Source organism: Cyprinus carpio, unplaced genomic scaffold (assembly GCF_018340385.1).
Source record: "Cyprinus carpio isolate SPL01 unplaced genomic scaffold, ASM1834038v1 S000006613, whole genome shotgun sequence".
In the NCBI taxonomy this organism is placed as follows: domain Eukaryota; kingdom Metazoa; phylum Chordata; class Actinopteri; order Cypriniformes; family Cyprinidae; genus Cyprinus; species Cyprinus carpio.
Genome location: NW_024879252.1, coordinates 235344 through 259001, shown reverse-complemented (window position 1 = coordinate 259001; position 23658 = coordinate 235344). Strand labels below are relative to the sequence as shown.

The 23658-nt window shown below is 35.5% G+C and overlaps 1 protein-coding gene across 2 annotated transcripts; it reads left to right on the top strand.

Annotated features, from left to right (window-relative positions):
- The first annotated feature begins 2537 nt into the window (after nt 1–2537).
- On the top strand, nt 2538–22940 carry LOC109060332 (B-cell receptor CD22-like). 2 transcript variants are annotated; one of them, XM_042754902.1, is made up of 17 exons: nt 2538–2773; nt 2882–3139; nt 3289–3555; nt 3869–4132; nt 4234–4515; nt 4678–4941; nt 5274–5531; nt 17906–18187; nt 18348–18611; nt 18901–19161; nt 20047–20134; nt 20292–20379; nt 20543–20673; nt 20746–20803; nt 20924–21036; nt 21195–21249; nt 22353–22940. In XM_042754902.1, exons 1-17 carry the CDS (start codon nt 2623–2625, stop codon nt 22590–22592), a joined length of 3324 nt encoding a protein of 1107 aa, XP_042610836.1. In that variant the 5' UTR covers nt 2538–2622; the 3' UTR covers nt 22593–22940. The 2 variants fall into 2 exon arrangements, with proteins under 2 accessions (XP_042610836.1, XP_042610835.1); XM_042754901.1 differs by having other exon boundaries at nt 20292–20400.
- The last annotated feature ends 718 nt before the right edge of the window (nt 22941–23658 follow it).

Below are 23658 nucleotides of genomic sequence, written 5' to 3'. Positions count from 1 at the left end.
GATGCATTTTTGTTGTTTTGGGTGATTTTGCACACACATATAATATATATATATATATATATATATATATATATATATATATATATATATATATATATATATATATATATATCACACATATACACACACAAACATGAGAGAAAAAACAATGAATGAAAATCATTAATATTAACATTTATAAACATTAAAAAACGATTTATAATAATTTAATTGACAATACAAACGTTTATGTACAAAAATAAAGTATTTAAAATAAGCAAAAGTATAAAGGCTTGATATTGACAATTTTGCTGGCATTTTTGACTGATCGCAGCACCCGTACCGTAAGGGCATGATTACACGCGCATACCAAAAAAAGCGCGGCTGGCTTGAAGGCGGTGCATGACTGACACCGCCATTAGGGGGGTTTCAGTAGTTTGACAGAAATAACCACTTTCACAAGGAAGTGAGCTTCACGCTGTAGAAGCAGATTATACATTGTTCTACTATCTCTGATACACGAGCTTGCTGGCTGCTTAGAGGAAATCTCTTTTAGTCTGAACACAATTCACCTATTAAAAATATAAAAGTTTGAGGGCCCACCACAATGGTGGGAAGTGCTCTTGTTGTTTCTCGGTTTGAAGTTTTATAAGACCGTCCACTGAGAAACACGGAGTCAGATTAGAAGGTACCATAGTTATCTTTCTTCTTTTTTTCATGTTGATCAGATTGACGATCAAAGTATTAATATGTTAGACGGTAAAGCTCATGCATAAAAAGCACTGTGATTCTTCGAACAATAAATTTTTTTTGACATGTGATCGTATAATTATAGCGTGCACATGTTTGAGAAACATTTATGGTGTCATCAGCAAATTGTAATAAACAATTAACTGTTTAATAAATAAAATAGTAGTCAGTCATTACAGCAATAAATTATTTAGCTTGATGGAGCAGTAGGCATTTGCTGCTGTAATTGCAGGTTGCATAAAAAAGGGTAACAAGTTCAATAGTAAATAATAATAATAATAATAATAATAATAATAGAAACAATTAAGATGTAATTAACAATTTGGTATGATGTAAATTGCATGCGCTGTCATGCAAAGAAATGGCATTTTTGGCATGAAAGGATGGAACAAAGGAAGAGAGAAACCGACTGACTCATTAACAACTGTGACCACCAAATACACATTCACTACACGCAACGACAAACACCAAATGTGCTGTCAGCAGAGTATAACGGTCTTTATTTCATCAGCAGCGAACAGAATGATGGTTCTGAAGGGAATTCCTCTACTTCTGTTTGGTTTTTGTATTGTCTCTATTTTATACTGTTTTTTTTTTTTTTTTTTTTTTTTTTTTGTAAATGATTGTCTGATTAATCCAATATATAAGTAGAAAGTATCACTGATGTTGTTTTTTTCCTGCAGTTCTTCTTATAGTCTTCTGCACCAGCTCAAATAAAATTCTAATAACTGTGCCTGAAAAATAGAAAAAAAAAATTAATGAAGGATCGTAATGTGACCATCCCTGTACTACCACCAAAAGAAAATGGCCGGAGAAGAAATATACATATTTGTGGTTTTAAAGATCAGAATATGATAGCGTGTCCAAAAAATGTTTAATGGGACTATTGTATACAGTAACACAGTACAGAGGCGTCCCCCAGTCACCAGAATTACTCCAGCAGAGTGGAATACATCACTGATGCAACATCACCGATCCTACAGCAAACACAGCAGAATTACAACTGGATAAAATGTGATTTAAGAATCGATCTTCAAAAGACAGACAGTGGGAAATACAAATTTAGAATTATTCATTTAGACACTAAGTTCATTGAGTGAAACTTTGACTCTTAAAGTTACAGGTGAGCAATGATTTATTAAATGTTATTCATTTAATGTTGTTTTAAAGAGCTGTTTTCTTAAAACATTTTGTCAGTTTATTCACCATAGGTGTCCTTGCATATTGCTTTCATTCATGAAACATAAAACAGACATGAACGTAGAAAGTTTTTTTTTTTTAACAATGAAACTTAACCCAATCTGACCAGAGAGCTTTAAAAATTACAAATAGCAAGTAAATTAATAAAATAGTTCATATGACCAGACAATATATTTGAAGTCTTCATGAAGATGCCACTTATTCTCATGTATCTCATAATCAATGACAATGCTCCAATATACCAAGTAAATGTCTCTTTTAAATCACATAAATAAAACTTCACGACAGGTAGATCATCAGTGATTGAAATATTGCACAAACCGATCATATGACCTAAGAATGTTATTGCCACAAAGCCTTGATTTTGTCACTTCTGGAACTTTGTATGTTCTACTTTGAAATATAGAAAATAAAAGCATGTTTTTGAACAGATATTATATCTTAGAGATAATAGATTTTTTTTTTGTTGTTGTTGTTCTGGATGGCTTGTTTCTCAATCCATATTATTCTCCTGATTCCCAGACAATCCTTGTAAGGTGCACACTGAACTATCAGAGCTGAAAAATCCCACTCAAAGGAGTCAGAAGAATTGACTGTGTGCGCTGTTCCACATCTGGTTCCTGTGATCTTTATCCTGAATGGCTCGTCCATACATCAGGACAAAAGCAAGAATGGATTTCCTCGTCAACTGATATGATCACAGCGACTGAAGAGGAAGGAGGAAGAAAGGTCACCAAATTGAAGCTCAAGGTGACATGGAAGGATGACAACCGGACTCTGTCTTGTCGTCCAGCGAATAGTGAGGACAGCTGCCAGATGAGGAACTTCACACTGTCTGTGGAATGTGAGTGTGTACATCATGTGTTTATGAACAAACACTTTATATTTACTGTACACAGTCACTGACTGAGCATTGTTCACAGCAGCTGTCTTCATCTCTTTTCTTCTCTAGATGCACCTAAAGAGACAAAGGCAACCGTGAGCTCTGAAGATGTAAAGGAGGGAGATTCTGTGACTCTCTCCTGCAGCAGCGCAGGTGGCCCTGATGTCAGCTTCACGTGGTTCAAAAAAGAGAAAACAGAAAAAGCTCAACAAATGTCTAACTTGACACTAATTAGTGTGAAACCAGAAGACAGTGGAGAATATTACTGTGAAGCTAAAAACAAGCATGGAGCAAAAGAATCAAATATCATTAAAATTGATGTGAAGTGTGAGTATAATGTTTTATGTAAACAGATACCTTTGAAGAAAGTCATAAAGATTATGAACTATAGTGCTTCATTTGTAAAAATAATAAAATTTTACTTTAAAATGTAATAAATATGCATTTCTTGTGCCTGTGCACTACATTTTTTTTAGATGGTCCACAAGGTGTCACAGTGCAATCTCTGGTCAACCTTGGAGATCTCAAAGAGGGAGACAAACTGACACTCAAGTGTTCAGTCCAGAAAAGTAACCCAACAGTCGATCAGTTTACGTGGTACAAAAATTCCCAAGTCCAGAGTGAAACCAGCGAGACATTCATCATCCGTAACGTTACTGCAGAGGACAAAGGATCTTACCATTGCCAGGCTGATAATGGGATAAACACAGCAAAATCAGATAATCTCAGTGTTTCTGTAAAGTGTAAGTATTACATTATTTGTATCAGTTTATATTATTTATTTGTTCCTTCAACAAACAAAGGTTTTTTTTTTTTTTAAATATGATATCAAACTAAAGTTACGGTAATAAAACTTAACATTACTCGTCACTTGGAAAACTTCTGCAAAATAAACTAATTTAAATGCTTAAATGCTTTAAATGTAAAAGCATGTTAGAGGATAAATCTCTTCACATAAGTCACAATAATATATTCTTACCAAAACATGCATTAATATTTTATTATATTGTACTGAGTGTGACACTCTTCTAAATTTTTGATTTTCTGTTCTCACAGATTCACCAAGAAACATCAACATAGAGGGCGTGACCTCTGTAAAAGTGGGCCCTCCATTGACTTTGACGTGCTCAGCTGATGCTAACCCTCTTCCACACATGTACACATGGAAGCACAAACCTGCACTGACTTCTGTCCCATTACCAATAAAAACTGGACAGTTAAACATTGAGAACGTGACAATTCAACATGCAGGGCAGTATACATGTGATGTTACCAACACTATTGGCACAAGATCAAACACAATTAAAGTTGATGTGCTTTGTAAGTCTGTTTCGCTCTAAAATATAAATCTTAATTAATCAAGTTAATAATTTCACAAATAGCCAAATCATTTTTGTCACTTTTTCTTTTAAACGCTGCAGATCCTCCATTTAATCTCAGTTTGATCATGAAGGAGGAAGTGAGAGAGTTTGAAGTGATGTCCATTATCTGCACGGTTCAAAGCTTTCCTCACTCACACCTCACAGTGACAGGACCTCAGGGTGATCTGAGATATATTCAGAACAATCGAAGGAACAGCACTGCATCTGCAAACACGTTGACTGTCTTCATGAATGTCTCTGAGTCAGATGCAGGAATGTACACATGCAAAGCAAAAAATTCAGAGGGACATTCAGAAACTATACAAGAGGTTATTGTGTTGCGTAAGTAATAATCAAATTTCAAATATGTACATTTATTTAAAAGACATTTCAAAGAGTTTTGAGGGGCATGAGATGCTTTAATTTACTTGAAAGTGACCAAACTGATTAATAGGATTACTTCAACTAAATAATTTGGATTGTTTATATATCATGTGTTTATAGATGCACCTAAAAATGTGAGTGTAAGTTCTAAAGGAGAACAGAGATTTGGGAGTGAGCTAACCCTTACATGTAATGCTCACTCCAAACCTGCTCCATCCTCATATGAGTGGAAGAAACGCTTCAATGGAGCGATAAATACAGTCGGACATAAACAGGAACTACAATTTAACTCTCTGGAAATCACTGATTCTGGTCTGTACATCTGTATTGCTCATAATTCCATTGGAATAACAGAATCCCCATCTGTAGAGATCAAGGTCAAGTGTGAGTACTCTTCTACTTCTACTCTTCTACTCTTCTACTTCTACTCTTCTACTCTTCTACTTCTACTAGTTATGACACACTTCAGCTTTTAGAGGCAAAATGTTCTTTATTTTTGGAATTTGACATTTGTGACAGACATAAGATTGTCCAAAGTTTTTGATTTGTTTACGTAGTCTAATGAATGAGTTATGTCATGATAGCTAGGTAATATTACATAGTCCAAACATTTGTTGTTGTCCACGACTTTCAATTATAACAATAAACCACATAATCAATGCTATCCATCCACATAGCATTATGAGTGTTCATGTCTGTTTGCCTGCTTTCTATAGATGCTCCAAACATAAATATTGTCCATAACATGACAACTTCAACTCAGTGGAACTGGGAGATTCCAGTTCATCTGACCTGCAGTGCAGATGCGTATCCTCCCGCCACTGACTACAAATGGTACAGAGAGGACAACACCACAGTACTATCATACCAGCAGAACTTCACTGTTTGGCCTGAGAACCCAGGAATGTATTACTGTACAGCAGACAATGTTATCGGAAAATCACGATCCAAAAGCATCATGTTATTTATCGGCAGTGAGTATAAAATAGCATTTATCAAATAACTCAAATAATGAAATAATGCCATTTTATTTGCACATTTTATGCTGCATACATTTTGGTTCACTTCACTTGTATAGCTCCTTTTAATAATTTCATAGACTGCTAGATTGTTAATGATCATTTATTACATTTTTAATCCCAATAATCACAGCCAAGGTCAGATTTAAAAATGATGCAATTCTGTTTTTGAATCATCTGTTTTCTAACCCTCTAAATTTAGGCAACTTTCTCATGCTCTATCACATCATCTTTCTCCTGCTGATTTTCACTGGTGCGACCATCTTCCTGATACACAGGTAAGGTCCTCTTTTATTCTTTTCTTTCAAAACATTAAATACTCATACAGAATTTGCAAAGCGATTTTTGAGTTTAAGGAAACGGATGGGTCATATGCAACTAAGAACCATATCCGAGTGAAAGAAATACATGACCTGCAGCTTGTCATTTATTACATTTATTGTTCCTGTGAAGCAGCAGCTCTTTTTGGGGGATTTTAGTTTGTGGCCGTTATTATTTCCCTCTAAATTACATTTTTAATTAATGTGTTTTTAATTTTGCAGGTTAATCATCAAGGCAAGATTTGATCGACAAAGTGAAGCAGATCCTTTCTACCTTTTCCAGTTAATCCCATCCGAAACTACTACTACTGTATGTTACTATGGAACTGTCAGCACAAATAGGTATTTTTCTTTATTCAATATGTAGCTATTTTCACATGCAAGTGGTGATTTCTGAAATCTCTTAATATATAGAAGTACCCATCATCACACCTAAATAATCACAAAACACAGCGAAGATCTTAAAGATATCATTAACTGGATCATGGCACTGCTGAGCACATGACGAATGCAGTGATCTCATTATTTATGACAGAATTTTTGGAGTTTGAATGATGTTTTAATTGATCTTATCATTGCTTGCATGTTGTGTTTTGGAGTTTCATTGTTGATTTTATAATGAGTTTGTGAATATGATGTAATGCTGTGTGATTGACAGAGTTTTGCACTTTCACAAATGCTTTCATCATTACTTGTCAGGTCCATAATCTTACAGTAGAAGTCTGTTTGCAAAGCCTGCATCAAAACTGTGACTGATGCTCTACTTAGACATCCACGTAGTGGGATTTTGGGGATTTTGTTACACTATTACGTAATAATAATTTGACAAAATCTGAAAGTCGTTTTCTGAGCTTGGTTTCAATAAAAGCTGTTTTTGGACTAACAAAGACTCACAGGATATTTTTATAGTACAATGACTTCTCACGCATCAAAACATCAAGAAAAATTTGATTTCTCAATTCATGACCCCTTTAAGGATCCATTACTGCTAAGGGCCACATCATTTTTGATTGCTTACATTTATCAATACATGGTCTAATGATCTTATTCCTGGTCCTCATTGAGTTGAATGAACACTAATACTTCACCCAATATTTTAGTTTTATTTTGTAATTTTAATTCTAAAACATTTTTTTTTTTTTTTTTACAATATGCATTCAGGATTATATGTGATTGCTTCACATAAAGTTGATTTTATTCCTAAAATCTGAATGCTAATTAAAATGGTCCATCTTGATATTGATAATAAATTAAATCACTACTTATTCTATTAATTTTGATCTATGAGGTTCCACATGCTGCTTTCATGATGCTCTTGTGTGTGTTTTTATAAAGTTTGTCAGATACAGTTTATAAATTTAGTTCCATATTCTGTTTTAATTCAATCGCAGTTGTGATGTACTTTGACAAGTATTTCTGGCAGCTTCTCTTTTCACTGTTGTTAATTTTAAATATATGATTATATTTCATGGCACTTCTGCGGCAAACAATGTTACCGATGCAGAAGTCCAAACCACAGCATCTGAAAATAAAATGTCAAAGGTACGTGTTCAGATTACACCAAACATGCAGCACAAGCTGAACAGAGTGAAAAACTCAACAGTTTAACAGATTCAGAATGACCATTGAAATAACCTCTCACAGTACTATAATATCTCCCTTTCCCAGAATTCCCAAAGAGAGGAACCTGATTATGAGGTTGTTGCTTGTGCTCCACCGCCTTCATGGACTGATTCTGAAAAAGGCTTTTCCAGTGTCCCAAAGCAAAAATGTAAAAAAAGCAGTGATGCAGAGGTGAAAAGGATGAACATTACCTTACAAATTGTGCATTTCAAAATCAGAATAAACAGAATATTGGTTGTGATGATTCCAGTACGAGGTTGGGGGAAAGTAATTGGGGCAGCATCAGTGAGAATGTCATGCTATTTTTTTTTTTTTTTCTGGTCCCAGTCCATCAGAATTTGTGTTTGCTGTATTATTTTAATGTGAATGTGCTAAAAATGATTAAATGATTTTCAAACATTATAATATTTAGTTCATTTGAAATGGAGTAACATAGTACTCATCAATCAAATCATCAATGCCAAATTAAAGTAATTTTGCTAGAATATATGCCAAAATGAGTAGTTAAAAAAAAGTTTTACTGACGTCAACCCATCACTCCCTAGAGATGCATTATTTAATTTATTAATGCCTTCTTTAACTTCTTCAAAGGAAATTAAAAAAAAAAAAAACATATTAGATTGAAATATGAAATATGGTTCTTACTTAAGAAATAGAATTGAGAATAGGCAGTGGGTTGTTTCATATAGTTTAAAATAAAATGCTATATGGAATGAGATAAGATTTGTATCATATATGGAGGGGGTGAGAACCAGAAGGGTTTAAAGTGATAGCATTTTGGGTGGTAGAGATTGATATATATATATATAAATTTCTGAACCTTTTTATATATATATATATATATATATATATATATATATATATAAATTCTAACCTTTTATAGTGTTTTTTTCTCGATTTTTTTATTTTTTTTTGGTTGATATATCAACCAAAAAAAAAAAAAAAAAAAACTTTCAGAAAAAAAAAAAACACTATAAAGGTTAAGTGATGCATAAACTCTCCCACAGATTGGTTATGTGCCCATGTGGAACACAGATTAGATCCTGCCACTTTAAGTAGTTCCTCCTAATGCCAGCTCATAAGAAGTTGTATACGACATCTATCATGTCACACAATCTGTATATCTTCCATTCCGACCTCTCCCCCCACCATGCAAGCCCAAAAGAACTGTCAAAGGTTGTCCGAGAGAGGACTTAAGATCTACACAAGGCTTTGAATTGGGCTCAACAGTGGTTCGTCAACCAATTTCTGGAGGACCACCAACACTGTCACATTTTGCATGTCTCCTTAATCAAACACACATGATTCAGGTCACGCTTCTCATTAGTAAAGGCTGCCAAAGACCTTAAATGGGGTGTGGGGGTTTGTCAGACTACGAGAGACATGCAACCACCTGGCCTGCTCATTGAAATGGTAGAAATGCCCTTATGGTGGTAAGGAACGCATAAGTTTAGGGTTACAGTACTGGGTTTAAACTTAGTGGGTGTAATCCTATCTTCCCAGCTAGGTGTTTTTGTTGCAAGAGGATGCTGGAAATAATATATACAATTATTTTTTTGGTCATAGATAAATAAGTGGGCAGGGAAGATGAGTATGGATTCACGGAAGTAATCGTAGAACCAGAAAAAAAAAAAAAAAAAACACAAGTTTGGTTACCTATGCCCTATCTGGGTGATACCTGGAATGTGTGGTGTTGAGCTTGGTTTTTTCATCAGGAAAAAGATAAATTGGAGGTGGCACAAACCAAAAAGAGAGGCATATCTTAATTCAATAGTGGACGTACTAGGATTGTTTGTAAAATTGGAGTCTAGAGATCCAGTTATTGGGAAAGCTGGGTTGGGGTAGATGGGGAACAGCTTAGCGGTGGGAAAGTGGGTCGAACGTATTCTAATGGAAGTTCGGTTTCTCACTGCCGAATAATTGGCAATTTTATGGGGCTCTATGGGGAGTGAGGAAGGAAAAACCGAGGGAATTCATGAGTTGCTCTGATGCTGTAGCTGCTCTAGAAAATTTAAAAGTAGGAAAATCAAAAGCTCGTCCTGACATTTGTCAATGAGAGTTGAATTGTGTTGTTTTAGAATTAGATGTTGCTGCAACAGCATGTTTTTGCTGGGTTAGGGTGAATGAGCGGGTGGATACCATTGCAACGGAGAGCCTTAGGAATAGAAGTAAATGTCCATGTATGATTAGGGAGAGTTGGAAACTGATGGAACAAATTAAAGCGGGCTTAAATAAATGAATGGCAAGGGGGTGGGAAAAGGCAAATTAGGGGTAGACACTACTTTTCAATACAACCTATATTAAGAAGATGTTCTGTATCATTTTGGGTGCCCCCAGGGACTAGTTATAATGTGTTAGATTGAGGTTGGGGCACTGTGCGTTTAACTTATTCTTTGTGGTTGTAGGAAAGCATGTTGTCTGGATTGTGGTGAACTGTGGGAGATCTTGAGACGGTAGGATGTTTTCCTAAATTGCAGGAAATATGCGGAAAGAAAATATATGACTTTTTATAAACGGCAGACTTGGAGTTACGGCTTTTACTCTTGGAGCTTTGTTGGTCCCAAGAACTGATGATCAAAACTGATCTCCCAGGCAGTTTCTTCAGTTCGTGCAGGATACAGGACTGTATGTACGAATTTCGTTTAAAATTTTGAACTGTGGAAGGGCAGTAATACGCTCAGCAGCGTCTACACGGCCGGCATTCTAACAAAGAAGGAGAAGGAGACATGCAAAATGTGCTGTGTGGGGGTCCGCCAGGGATGTGGTATGAGGAACCACTGGGCTACAAGACCATCAGCAAGAGCTTGGTGAGAAGGAGGACAAAAAAAAAAAAAACTGTTGGTGGGAGTATTCGCAAATGAAAGAAATAAAAAACAACCATCAGACGGCCATGGTATGGAGCTCCATGCAAGAGTCTTGCTAATGGGGTAAGTTATGATCATGAGGAAAGGTTGAAGGGATCAGCCCCGCACTACCAGGAGGAGCTTGGGTAATGAGCTTAAGGCAGCGCTGGGACCCCAGTCACCAAGCAAAACCCTGCCAACCCCATACACCGCAATGGACTGAAATACCTGCAGCACCAGCAAGGTCCCCCCATACTCAAGAAGCCCCATTTAAAAGTTCGCCAAAGAACATCTAAATGAAATTCAGAAAAGGTTTGCGGAGAAAGTGCTGTGGATCAGATAGGACCAAGAAATTGAACTCCTTTGCATTAACTTGACGTCGCCGTGTTTAGAGGGAGAGAAATGCTGACTAGAACCCCAAGACCACCATCCCCACAGTCAAGCCAAGGAGGGTGGAGGAAAACCATTAATGCTTTGGGCGCTGGGTTGTCGGCTAATGGAAAAAAGGCTGACTTCACCACATTGACAGGCAAAGGGTCTGTAAAATCTTGGACGGAGAACCTCCTTGCCCTCAGCCAGAAAACCATGAAGATGGGTCATGGAGGGTCTTTCCAGCACGCCCAAGAACTGAAACATACCGCCACGGCAAAAAATGAGTGGCTGAAGAAGAAGACACCTTATGGTGGCCTAGCCAGTATCCCAGACCCTCAAATCCCAATAGAACATCTGTGGAGGGACTTAAAACTTCGAGGTTCCAAAGGACAACCCAAGAAACCTTAAGGATTTAACGCGGGTCCTGTTAAACGAGGAGTGGAATCAAAATCACCTCCGGAGATGTGGTCAAACCTGTGACCAACTACAAAAAAACGTCTTAACTGGGTGCTTGCAAACAAAAGGGGTTGCTTGCTGCATCCAAGTACTAAGTCATGTTTTGCTTGGGCATTTAAAACTTATTTCATCCACTGAAATTGCAAAATAAAAAAATAAAAAAAAGCTCACCTTTATATAATATATTATGTATTTTAGCTATTTATTTATTTAATTCTATTTTATTGCGTGTGCAACCCATCTCCCGTCTCTTATCGTAAAATAAACCTACCATAAAAAGTACATGCAGTGTGGGTATGTATATATCTCTCAAAATGAAAGCTCTTTCTACTGCCAAAAGGACCACGGGAATTCATAATAAATTTTGGGAGTTATTGGTAGAAACCAAAAGACTTAACACTGTTAAAATGCTAAGATGCCATTGAGTGAGCCACAAAAAGGGCATAACTGCACTTATTCCCACTTTAGCACTCGCGAAAATGTATTGTGTGTACGCCTGTGATCGCACAGGGCGTCAAGAATGGCCGGACAACACAAGTTGAACCACGAGAAGACAGCAGTTTTCTAGCTACTGAAGATGTAGATTATTAATGCATATTTGGGACAAAAGGCAGGCTGATGAAGAAAGAAAACTGAACATATCCCCAGCAGTCAAATGTCAGTTGTAGGTATAGCTAACTCGCAGGTAGTAACCAATCACTTACATTTTAATGGTATATAGGCACTCAGTTACTGCTTTAGCCACAAGGCGCGAGAGAGAATGCAGAGAATGGATTATTATTAGTTATTATTGTTAACCATAATTAGTTATGCAATTCTTACTCAGTATCATTCAGTATAATGGTATATAGATATATATATATTATAGATATATATAGATATATAGTAGATATATATAGATTATATATATATATAGATATAATATATATATATTGTTTTTTATTATTACAAACCCTAGTACATTAGTAATACTGTATACTGGACATTTTTATCTATTAACACTTTATTTGTTTTATTTATTGTCTATTTTACAGACATTTAATTATAAAAATTATAAGTACACTTTATTTGGACTACTACTTGTGCACAATGCACATTTTATTAATATTAAGCCTAAAATGTGTTTTCATGTCACTATTGATGCGGATTGTATGATCGCTGAATAATATTTAAATGCAAGATATTCAAAGTGTACCTAAAGTATACTTTGCAATAGTTTCCACTTTTAACACAGTCAAATAGTTTCAGTATATCTTTAGTTGACCTTCAGCACTTCTTCTCTACAATTAAAGTGCATTAAGACATTTTTTGTTCCAATTTAGCAGACTTTAAGTTATAGTAATAGGTAAATCATATGTAGATGTATTTGTTGTATACTTAGCATGAAATAAATGTATTTTCCAATACATTTTTGTATATTTATCTTTTTCTACGGAGGCATCTAAAAAAAAAAATGTTTTTCTTCCCATCGCTCTATAACAGTACGTATATATATATTATATATAGTATATTATAATATATATACACACATACATATTTGTTTATACACACATATATTTATATATACACATACGCACACAAACACATATGTTACACAACATGATTTTTACAAGGCTCAGCGGTCTGAAAAAAGCGAGGTGTGCGCCGATTGCCCAGCTATCCAGTGCGTTGTGATTGGCCGAATACCTCAAGCGTGTGACGGTTAATGTTACAACCCCTTACCATACTATGATGCTTTGTCCGGCGCCGGGAGCGACGAGTGGAATAAACATAAAAACCCATGATATAAACATGATTTCTAGTCGTGTCCTCCTTTGGAAGGCCAAAGAAAGTAGTTTTGCTTTCTCAACGAAAACAAGCGTCACTTGCACCGTGGCCTTGAGTGGAGCAGAAGCCTAGAGTTGAGCCGCGGCCGGCTTGAGAACGGAGCAGCCGGCGGCGTTTCTACGAAGGAGCATACCTTGTCGTGCATCAACCACATGTGGACAACCCTGGGCTGGACTTCCGCTTCATCCACAGTGAAAGCTGATTCAGCGATCCACAGTGCAGAGTTGATGCATTTCCTTAGCGACCAGACACGGATCAGCTCCAGGCATAAAGAAGGTGATATTGTCCTCTTTTGGAAGCCAAAACAAAGTAGTTTTGCTTTCACAGTGAAACCCACAGCGTCTATACGACATGGTCGGCGGCAGCAACAACAATAATTACAATGATTATAACCCGGGGGGCATTATGCAAATCTTCCCACACAGTGACGTAGAGATGTGGGGGCGTGTTAGAACGAGCTGTTTTAGGGGGGTGTTGACGAGTATTAACTTTTTTAAAGAATCTCTCTTTGGATTTGAGACTTTAGCCTTTGCAACTTTACAGATCTTCTTTATGCACCAAGAGCTTGTAACACTCCAAAGAGAAAGGAAAAATTAAAAGAAGCAATTGAAGAAGCAATTTCACATAACAGACAGATGTTTATATATACTCCACAAAACAAAATAATAACTGAATTTATAAAAATGACCCCATTCAAAGTTTACACACCCTTAAATCTTAATACTGTGTGTCATTTCCTGGATGATCTATAACTGTTTTTATGTTTTGTGATGGTTGTTCATGAGTCCCTTGTTGGTCCTGAGCAGTTCTTCAGAAAAATCCTCCAGCTCCTCCACATTCTTTGGTTTTCCAGCATCTTCTGCATATCTGAACCCTTTGAATTCAATTTCAACCCATCTAATTCAGGAGCTGGAGGATTTTTCTGAAGAACAACAGACAGGGATTTTCACTTGATTGCGCTGCACGTATTAGATGATTACTACAGAGGCAGCTGATGTTGATGGAGGAATTTGCAAACTAAATTCCTGTACATCAGTAAGGTGAGAAGAAGCAGACGGTTTATAATCCTAAATACATCGCCTAGTGTGAGTTTTTTTATTTTTTCAATAGTTTTGACAGAACTAACCACTGTCACAGGAAGTGAGCTTCACGCTTAAAAGACAGAATTAACATATCTCTTTATCTCTACCAGGAATGTATGCTTTTGCCTATTTCTTTTATGTCTGAAAGTTCAACTATGCAAATATAACAAGTTAGAAAACACATGGGTGAAGTTCTCCTTTTGTTTCTCGGTTTGAATGTTTTTAGGACGCCCATTGAGAACAACGGATTCAATCTGAAGGTAAAATATTTTCATCTTTCTTTTTCTTTCTTTCTTTCTTGTTATTTGTGGTAAAACACATTTGGTTGTTGTCAGATTATGATCATAATCTGTTAAACGGTAAAGCTCATGCATAAAAAGCACTGTGATTCTTCGAACAAAACATTTTTTGGCATGTGATCGTGTCATTATAGCGTGCATATGTTTGAGAAACATTTATGGTGTCAGCAAATTGTAATAAATGTTTAACTGTTTAAGGAATAAAGTAGTCCGTTATTACAGCAACAATTATTTTAGCTTGGAGCAGTAGGCATGATTCATTTGCTGCTGTTATTGGTAAACAAGTTAAAAAAAAAAAAAACACAACAAAAACAAAAAAACAATAAGACGTAATTAACAATTTGGTGTATTTAACAAATTGCATGTTGTAAAGCCAAAATGACATTTTTGGCATGCAAGGATGAACAAAAGGAAGGAGAAACCGACTGACTCATTAACAGCTGTGACCACCAAAATACACATTCACCCACACACAACGACAAACACCAAATGTGCTGTCAGAGTATAACGGTCTTTATTTCATCAGCAGCAGACAGAATGATGGTTCCTGAAGGGATTGCTCTGCTTCTGTTTGGTTTGTATTATCTCTACTTAAAAGTAAGTTTTTTTTTTTTTTTTTTTTTTTTTTTTGTGTAAATGATTGTCCTGATTAATCAATATAAATGAAAGTATCACTGATGTTTTTTTTCCTGCAGTTCTTCTTATGGTCTTCTGCACCAGCTCAAAAGAATTCTAATAACTGTGCCTGAAAAAATAGAAAAAAATTAATGAAGGATTATGTGTGACCATCCCCTGTACTTACAAAAAAGAAAAATGATGGAAAATATACACTGTTTGTGGTTTAAAGATCCAGAATATGATGACATGTCAAAGATGTTTAACGGGACTATTGTATACAGTAACACAGTTGAACGTCCCCAGTCACCAGCTTACTCCAGCAGAGTGGAATACATCACTGATGCAACATCACCGATGCAGCAAACACAGCAGAATTACAACTGGATAAAATGTGATTTAAGAATCACCGATCTTCAAAAGACAGACAGTGGGAAATACAAATTTAGAACTATTGGTTCGGATAAGTACATTAGTAAAGCTCTGACTCTCACAGTTACAGGTGAGCAATGATTTATTGAATGTTATTCATTTAATGTTGTTTTAAAGGCTGTTTTTCTTATAAAAAAATTTGTCAGTTTATTTCACCTTCGTGTCCTTGCATATTGCTTTCATTCATGAAACATAAAACAGACATTTAATAGAAAGTTCATGCTGCGTTTTTTTTTTTGTTTTTAAACAATGAAACTTAATCTGACCAGGAGCTTTAAAAATTACAAATAGCAAGTAATTAATAAAATAGTTCATATGACCAGACAATATATTTGAAGTCTTTATGATACCAGTGAAGATGTCACTGGTTCTCATGTATCTCATAATCAATGACAATGCTCCAATATATGAGTAAATGTCTTTTAAATCACATAAATAAAACTACGACAGAGTAGATCATCAGTGATTAATGTACACAAACCTGTCATATGACCTAAGAATATTGTGCCATAAAGCCTTGATTTTTGTCACTTCTGGAACTTTTTGTATGTTCTACTGAAATATAGAAAATAAAGCATGTTTTGAACCAAGATATTATATCTTAGAGATAATAGATTTTTTTTGTTGTTGTTCTGGATCGCTTGTTCTCAATCCATATTATTCTCCTGATTCCAGACAATCCTTGTAAGGTGCACATTGAAGCATCAGAGCTGAAAAATCCACTCCAGGAGTCAGAAGAATTGACTGTTCGCTGTTCCACATCTGGTTCCTGTGATCTTTATCCTGAATGGCTCGTCCATACATCAGGACAAAAGCAAGAATGGATTTCCTCGTCAACTGATATGATCACAGAGACTGAAGAAGAAGGAGGAAGAAAGGTCACCAAACTGAAGCTCAAGGTGACATGGAAGGATGACAACAGGACTCTGTCTTGTCGTCCAGCGAATAGTGAGGACAGCTGCCAGATCAGGAACTTCACACTGTCTGTGGAATGTGAGTGTGTACATCATGTGTTTATGAACAAACACTTTATATTTACTGTACACAGTCACTGACTGAGCATTATTCACAGCAGCTGTCTTCATCTCTTTTCTTCTCTAGATGCACCTAAAGAGACAAAGGCAACCGTGAGCTCTGAAGATGTAAAGGAGGGAGATTCTGTCACTCTCTCCTGCAGCAGCACAGGTCACCCTGATGTCAACTTCACGTGGTTCAAAAAAGAGAAAACAGAAAAAGCTCAAATGTCTAACTTGACACTAATTAGTGTGAAACCAGAAGACAGTGGAGAATATTACTGTAAAGCCGAAAACAAGCATGGAGCAAATGAATCAAATATCATTAAAATTGATGTGAAGTGTGAGCATTATGTTTTATGTAAACAGATACCTTTGAAGAAAGTCATAAAGATTATGAACTATAGTGCTTCACTTGTTTAAATAATTAAATTTTACTTTAAAATGTAATAAATATGCTTTCTTGTGTCTGTGCACTACATTTTTTTCTACATTTAGATGCTCCACAAGGTGTCACAGTGCAATCTCTGGTCAACGTTAAAGATCTCAAAGAGGGAGACAAACTGACACTCAAGTGTTCAGTCCAGAAAAGTAACCCAACAGTCAATCAGTTTACGTGGTACAAAAATTCCCAAGTCCAGAGTGAAACCAGCGAGACATTCATCATCCGTAACGTTACTGCAGAGGACAAAGGATCTTACCATTGCCAGGCTGATAATGGGATAAACACAGCAAAATCAGATAACCTCAGTGTTTCTGTAAAGTGTAAGTATTACATTATTTGTATCACTTTATTTTTTCCATCAACAAACAAATGTTAATGGTTTATATTTGCTAAATATGATATCAAACTAAAGTTATGATAAAAGTTAAAGTTACTCATTTTCATTTGGAAAACTTCCGCAAAATAACTAATTTAAATGCTTAAATGCTTTAAATGAAAAAGCATGTTAGAGGATAAATCTCTTCACATAAATAAGTTACAATAATATATATTCTTACCAAAACTTGCGTTAATATTTTATTATATTGTACTGAGTGTGACGCTATTCTAAATTTTAGTTTTTCTGTTCTCACAGATTCACCAAGAAACATCAACATAGAGGGCGTGACCTCTGTAAAAGTGGGCACTCCATTGACTTTGACGTGCTCAGCTGATAGTGACCCTCTTCCACACATGTACACATGGAAGCACAAACCTGCACTGTCTTCTGTCCCATTACCAATAAAAACTGGACAGTTAAACATTGAGAACGTGACAATTCAACATGCAGGGCAGTACACATGTGAAGTTACCAACACTATTGGCACAAGATCAAACACAATTAAAGTTGATGTGATTTGTAAGTCTGTTTCGCTCTAAAATATATATCTTAACTAATTAAAGTTAATGATTTCACAAATAGCCAAATCATTTTTTGTCACTTTTTTCTTTTGAACGCTGCAGATCCTCCATTTAATCTCAGTTTGATCATGAAGAAGGAAGTGAGAGAGTTTGAAGTGATCTCCATTATCTGCACGGTTCAAAGCTTTCCTCACTCACACCTCACAGTGACAGGACCTCAGGGTGATCTGAGATATATTCAGAACAATCAAAGGAACAACACTGCATCTGCAAACATGTTGACTGTCTTCATGAATGTCTCTGAGTCAGATGCAGGAATGTACACATGCAGAGCAGAACATTCAGAGGGAGATCCAGAAATTATACAAGAGCTAATTGTGTTGTGTAAGTAATAATCAAAACTGAAATATGTACAATTATTTAAAAGACATTTCAAAGACTTTTGAGGGGCATGAGATGCTTTAATTTATTGAAAGCGACCAAACTGATTAATAGGATTACTTCAACTAAATAATTTGGATCTTTTTATATATCGTGTGTATAGATGCACCTAAAAATGTGAGTGTAAGTTCTAAAGGAGAACAGAGATTTGGGAGTGAGCTGACCCTTACATGTAATGCTCACTCCAAACCTGCTCCATCCTCATATGAGTGGAAGAAACACTTCAATGGGACGATAAATACAGTCGGACATAAACAGGAACTACAATTTAACTCTCTGGAAATCACTGATTCTGGTCTGTACATCTGTATTGCTCATAATTCCATTGGAATAACAGAATCCCCATCTGTAGAGATCAAGGTCAAGTGTGAGTACTCGTTTCTACTAGTTATGACACAGTTCAGCTTTTAGAGGCAAAATGTTCTTCAATTTTTGATATTTGACTTTTGTGACAGATATAAGATTGTCCAATGTTTTTGATTTGTTTACGTAGTCTAATGAATGAGTTTGTCAAGATACAGTAGCAAGGGAATATTACATAGTCCAAAAATTTGTTGTTGTCCACGACTTTCAATTATAACAATAAACCACATTATCAATGCTTTCCATCTACATAACATTATGAGTATTCATGTCTGTTTGCCTGCTTTCTATAGATGCTCCAAACATAAATATTGTCCATAACATGACAACTTCAACTCAGTGGAACTGGGAGATTCCAGTTCATCTGACCTGCAGTGCAGATGCGTATCCTCCCGCCACTGACTACAAATGGTACAGAGAGGAGAACAACACCACAGTACTATCATACCAGCAGAACTTCATTGTTTGGCCTGAGAACCCAGGAATGTATTACTGTACAGCAGACAATGCTATCGGAAAATCACGATCCAAAAGCATCATGTTATTTATGAGCAGTAAGTATGAAATAACACATCATAAAAATTTATTAATCAAATTACTCAAATTGGAATAAAATGTTAGCTGCATTTAGCTATTCTAGAACTTCTTCCACCAGACTTTAGACTTTATGGCCGTCTTTCTACAACTGCCTCTCTGGTGTAACCATGATGACCAAGCAATTTATTTACCTAATATTCTAATGATATCTTTCAGGGTGTAGGGCAATTTTCTGCATATCATTCCATTAAACCTTAATGAAATCTTTTATGAAAGCATAAAAATACCATTATGTTTTTAAGACACTTAGGAAACATGCCAAGTTCACAAACTTGTTTCTCTAAAAAACAATGTAAAAGCCAGTTGTTCTACTTTGAAATGTGTGATTCCGGCCACTGCCAATTTAATCAATAATAGTTCAACAACCGGGGTTGCCAGTTGGTGGAAAGCACTGCATATTGTGGCCATGGAAGCTAGCAAACAAACTGGGTCAGAGATCGCAGATTCTACCCGACCTAAAATGCCTCGTCATCCATCTAAAAAGCTCTATGAACAGAGGCATATTAAAACATTGATAAATCAATTAATCAAATTACAATGTAAGGATCATTCCTGTTGCGCGCCCTCAATCTGGCAACCGGTGTGAGCATCAAGGGGGCAGTAGAAACACCTTTTCCCAATATTTTGAATTTGGACTGCAATTCCTCTTCACCGCTAGCTGTTAATATTACATACTTCCCCTTTTTAAAAAAAAGTTACAATTATGCATGAGCACATCGTAAATGCATGTTTAAAGCCAAATGCTTCAACATGTTGTACTTCTTGGTTTATTCATGAATTTGGGTTAGATTAAGTCATAAAGGATTGAGTCTTAAAAATGTCTTAAAAACCTCTTCATTTAGGTAACTCTCTCACGGTGTTCTACAAGATCATCTTACCCATCATTCTCCTGTTGATTCTCATTGTTGTGGCCGTCTTTCTGATACACAGGTGCATTGCTCTTTCTTTTTCCAAATGTTATTTTAAGTGAAAAATATCACTAAATAAACTTGTATCATTTATTACTTTGTCTGTATGTTAGTAGTTCTATTAGCTATTGAGTTTGAAGTTGTCAGTTATTCCAATTATTGTGCTTGTTATTTTACAGGACTATCATTAAGGCAAGATCAGATCAGCAAAGTGGAGCAGATAATCCATTGTGCTTTTTTCCAGTATTCCCATCACGCTCTTCAACAGTGACAAACTTACTTTTATTGGTTATTTTACTTCTGTTTGTTTCACAACTGGGCTATTTACAGTATATTGAGATCACCTTAATATGCATTTTTTAAACAATGAAATATATCTGGTTTTCTTAAGAGATAAATCCTGTTTTGTTTGGAATATTTAAACACTTAGGGATCAAATAATAATACCCAGGAAAATCTGTCAGTGGAGAGCATTCCTGATCCAGGTTATGGACGGGTTGATCAATCACGTCAGACACCCCATTCCCAAGATCCTACACAAGCACGAGACCTTAATCCAAGGTAACAGCAGCAGAACTGATGGAGACACCCGCTTTGTGCAATTAAATTAACTATTTTTTTTTTTCTCTTAAGGCCGAAATCTAATATCCACACGGTGTATGCTGCCATTAAACTGCCACAAATGAAACAGGTGAGAGAATGTTGTTGTTTTATTTTTATTTATTTTTTTGGAACAGAAGGTCATTGAAACATAAATATCACAAACATCTGGATGTTTTTATGCTTAGCAATTTTTTTTCTTTCCTTACAGGGAAGACAGTCCCCCAAACAACAGAAAGCTGGATATATGGACAATGATGCAGCTACATCTACTCTAAACTATGTCACTCTTGATTTCAATGGACAAAATGAACCAGAAAAAAGGTAAAACAGATAGGGAAAATGAAAAAAGCTTTAGTTAAACATCAGTTAGAACTTTATATTTATTATGAAATCAAGGGGGGAAAGTACAATTTCCATGCTCAATTAAATATATGACAAATGCACCAATTATGCTTTTAAATGTATGATTGTGATTTTAGAGTGCCTGAAGATTCATCAGTCTACGCTACGGTGTCAAAAATTAAGCAGACAACGGTAAACCTTCTTTGGAATACGTCAGAATATTACAAGTAACACAGTGTAGTTTGTGGCCCTCTAGCGGTTGAAAAATAAAACGCCACGCGCCTCGCGGAAGAATATAGTGTGCTTCGCCTCTGCGCGGATGAGAAACTCTAAATACACTACATCTAAGCGAGTAATTGGATTTTTTTTTTTTTTAATTAATGACGTTTACAAGCTGCCAGATCAAACTCTGTGAATGAAACGCAATCAAAACAAAGACTCAAGAGATAAAGTTGTCTATTTATACAGCTGAAAGCGTTTAAAAAGAAGAAAAGAAGTAGCTGCGTTAATTGTTAATTTGCTGACTTGTGTTTATAATTTACGCAATCCATCCGTAAAAATGATATCCAGCACAGCACCCATAATGAAATGACTCTTTTCAGTAGTTAACGTTATAACAAACACACGCTATATGTTTTTATCTATGAGTTAAATAAAATATCTTACCTGTTGAGTAGGCTAGGCCTACTACGAAAAAAAAATATCTCTGGTTGGTTTTAAATCCATCACCAGAAAAAAAAACATGTTAATTCGGGTTTTATTAGGGACTTTCCCTAATTTTTAGGGAATTCGCTTTCCCTTCTTTGCTTGCTCTGCTCTCTTCGAGTTCCTTTGAATTTTAAACTGCTGATTTCGATCGTTTTCACGGTCCATGGTCAATATTTCTCGCTCGTTGTGACAATATGTTTCAGCTTTATGTTACTCCCACACCATACACGCGCCAGAATATCCAGAGCTACTTCTCTCTGTTTACGGATATGATTATGTATGCAATTTCCCGCGAAATCCGATACGATAGGTCTAAAATATAAAATAGTTATTAAAGGCTTACTGTAATAATTCAGGGTAAGAGAAAAACACGGCTTGGAAGATGGAGTTATGATGTACTCGCTCATTATTTAAATACTGTTAATTTAAAAAAAAAAAAAAGTTTTTTTTACATAATTATATTCTTCCATGTCTTCAGAACAACAATAAATTGTTCACAATAAGGATAAACCAGAAATTATATGGAGCACTTTTACATAAAACTGTATATTGAGAACATTTGTTTTATTATTTCTTCATCTTCCTAGAATTCCCAAACAGAAAATCCAGATTATGAGAATGTTTCTTCTGCATGTGTGCCGAAGCTTCCATTCACAAATATGAACTGGGAGTCTGATACCAGTGAAGAAGATGAGGTGAATTACTCCACTGTGTCTTATTCTGCCAAGCCTGCTGCTAAACAACCCAAACATAACCAGAAGAGCCGCCTTAGCAGTTCAAGCTCTGATGAAGAAGACAGAACTGTATATTCAGCCATAAAAGCATAAACACAAGGAGTTTCCAATTTAAGTATTAATACCAAGTATTATATCCATAATCTGTATTATACTTATAATTTTAGTCTATATAGTGTTATTTGAAAGTGAAAATATTATATAAATAATGAGATAGATAGATAGATAGATAGATAGATAGATAGATAGATAGATAGATAGATAGATAGATAGATATGTTTTTAAAATACTATTTTATTATGTATCAATGTACCATATATTTGTGTGATCAATTCTTGCATGGAAAAAAAACGGTGTGATAATTTAGTTTTTACTGCTTTGTGTGAAATGCAACAGCATAGCTTTGTAATTTCATTAAAAATCTGTATTTGCCACTGTAAAGCACTTGCTTTTTACTGAATTGTTGGAACTGCCAAGCTGAGAGCATTTGATTGGTTTCATAAAACTGTGAATTAAATAAATAAATAAATAAATAAAGAGTCTCCCAGGCTACGTGATTTCAGGAAGGAATTGTATCACAAGTTTGTTATAACATGAGAAGCAAATAATTGTTCACAAATAAAATAATTTAATATGAAACTTTAATTGGACATAATATGATTGAATAATTTTTAATAGTCAGGTACTACAAAAGTAGTAGAGAAATGTTTAACAATCAGCTTAATTTATATATATGGGGGGGTGGGGGTTTAGACCAATAAGTGGCGGTGCTAAGAAAATAAATGATAATGATGACGTCAGATTTATTTCATAAAGAAATTGTCGTTATTTATTTATTTATTTTAAATAAAAGCAGCTACGGTACACACCATATTCAACTGAAGCAGGTCCGGCGCGAGCTTTTATTTATTGGTACAACTGCATTAAAATAAAGCAGACACGGGCTTGGTTTCTGATTATTATTATTATTATTTTTTCCTACTGCAACGTAAAAAAAAAATAGATTAATAAAAAATAACCACTATTGCTGCAAAAGCAAATTAAGTGGATGTAGGGGCCTGAAGTGGCCATGGGAAGATTTGGGAGAATTCCCAGTAAGCAGCTCGAAAAAAAAATTGTTCAGGACATGGAAAGCACAAGTCTCTGTATTTCATTTTAA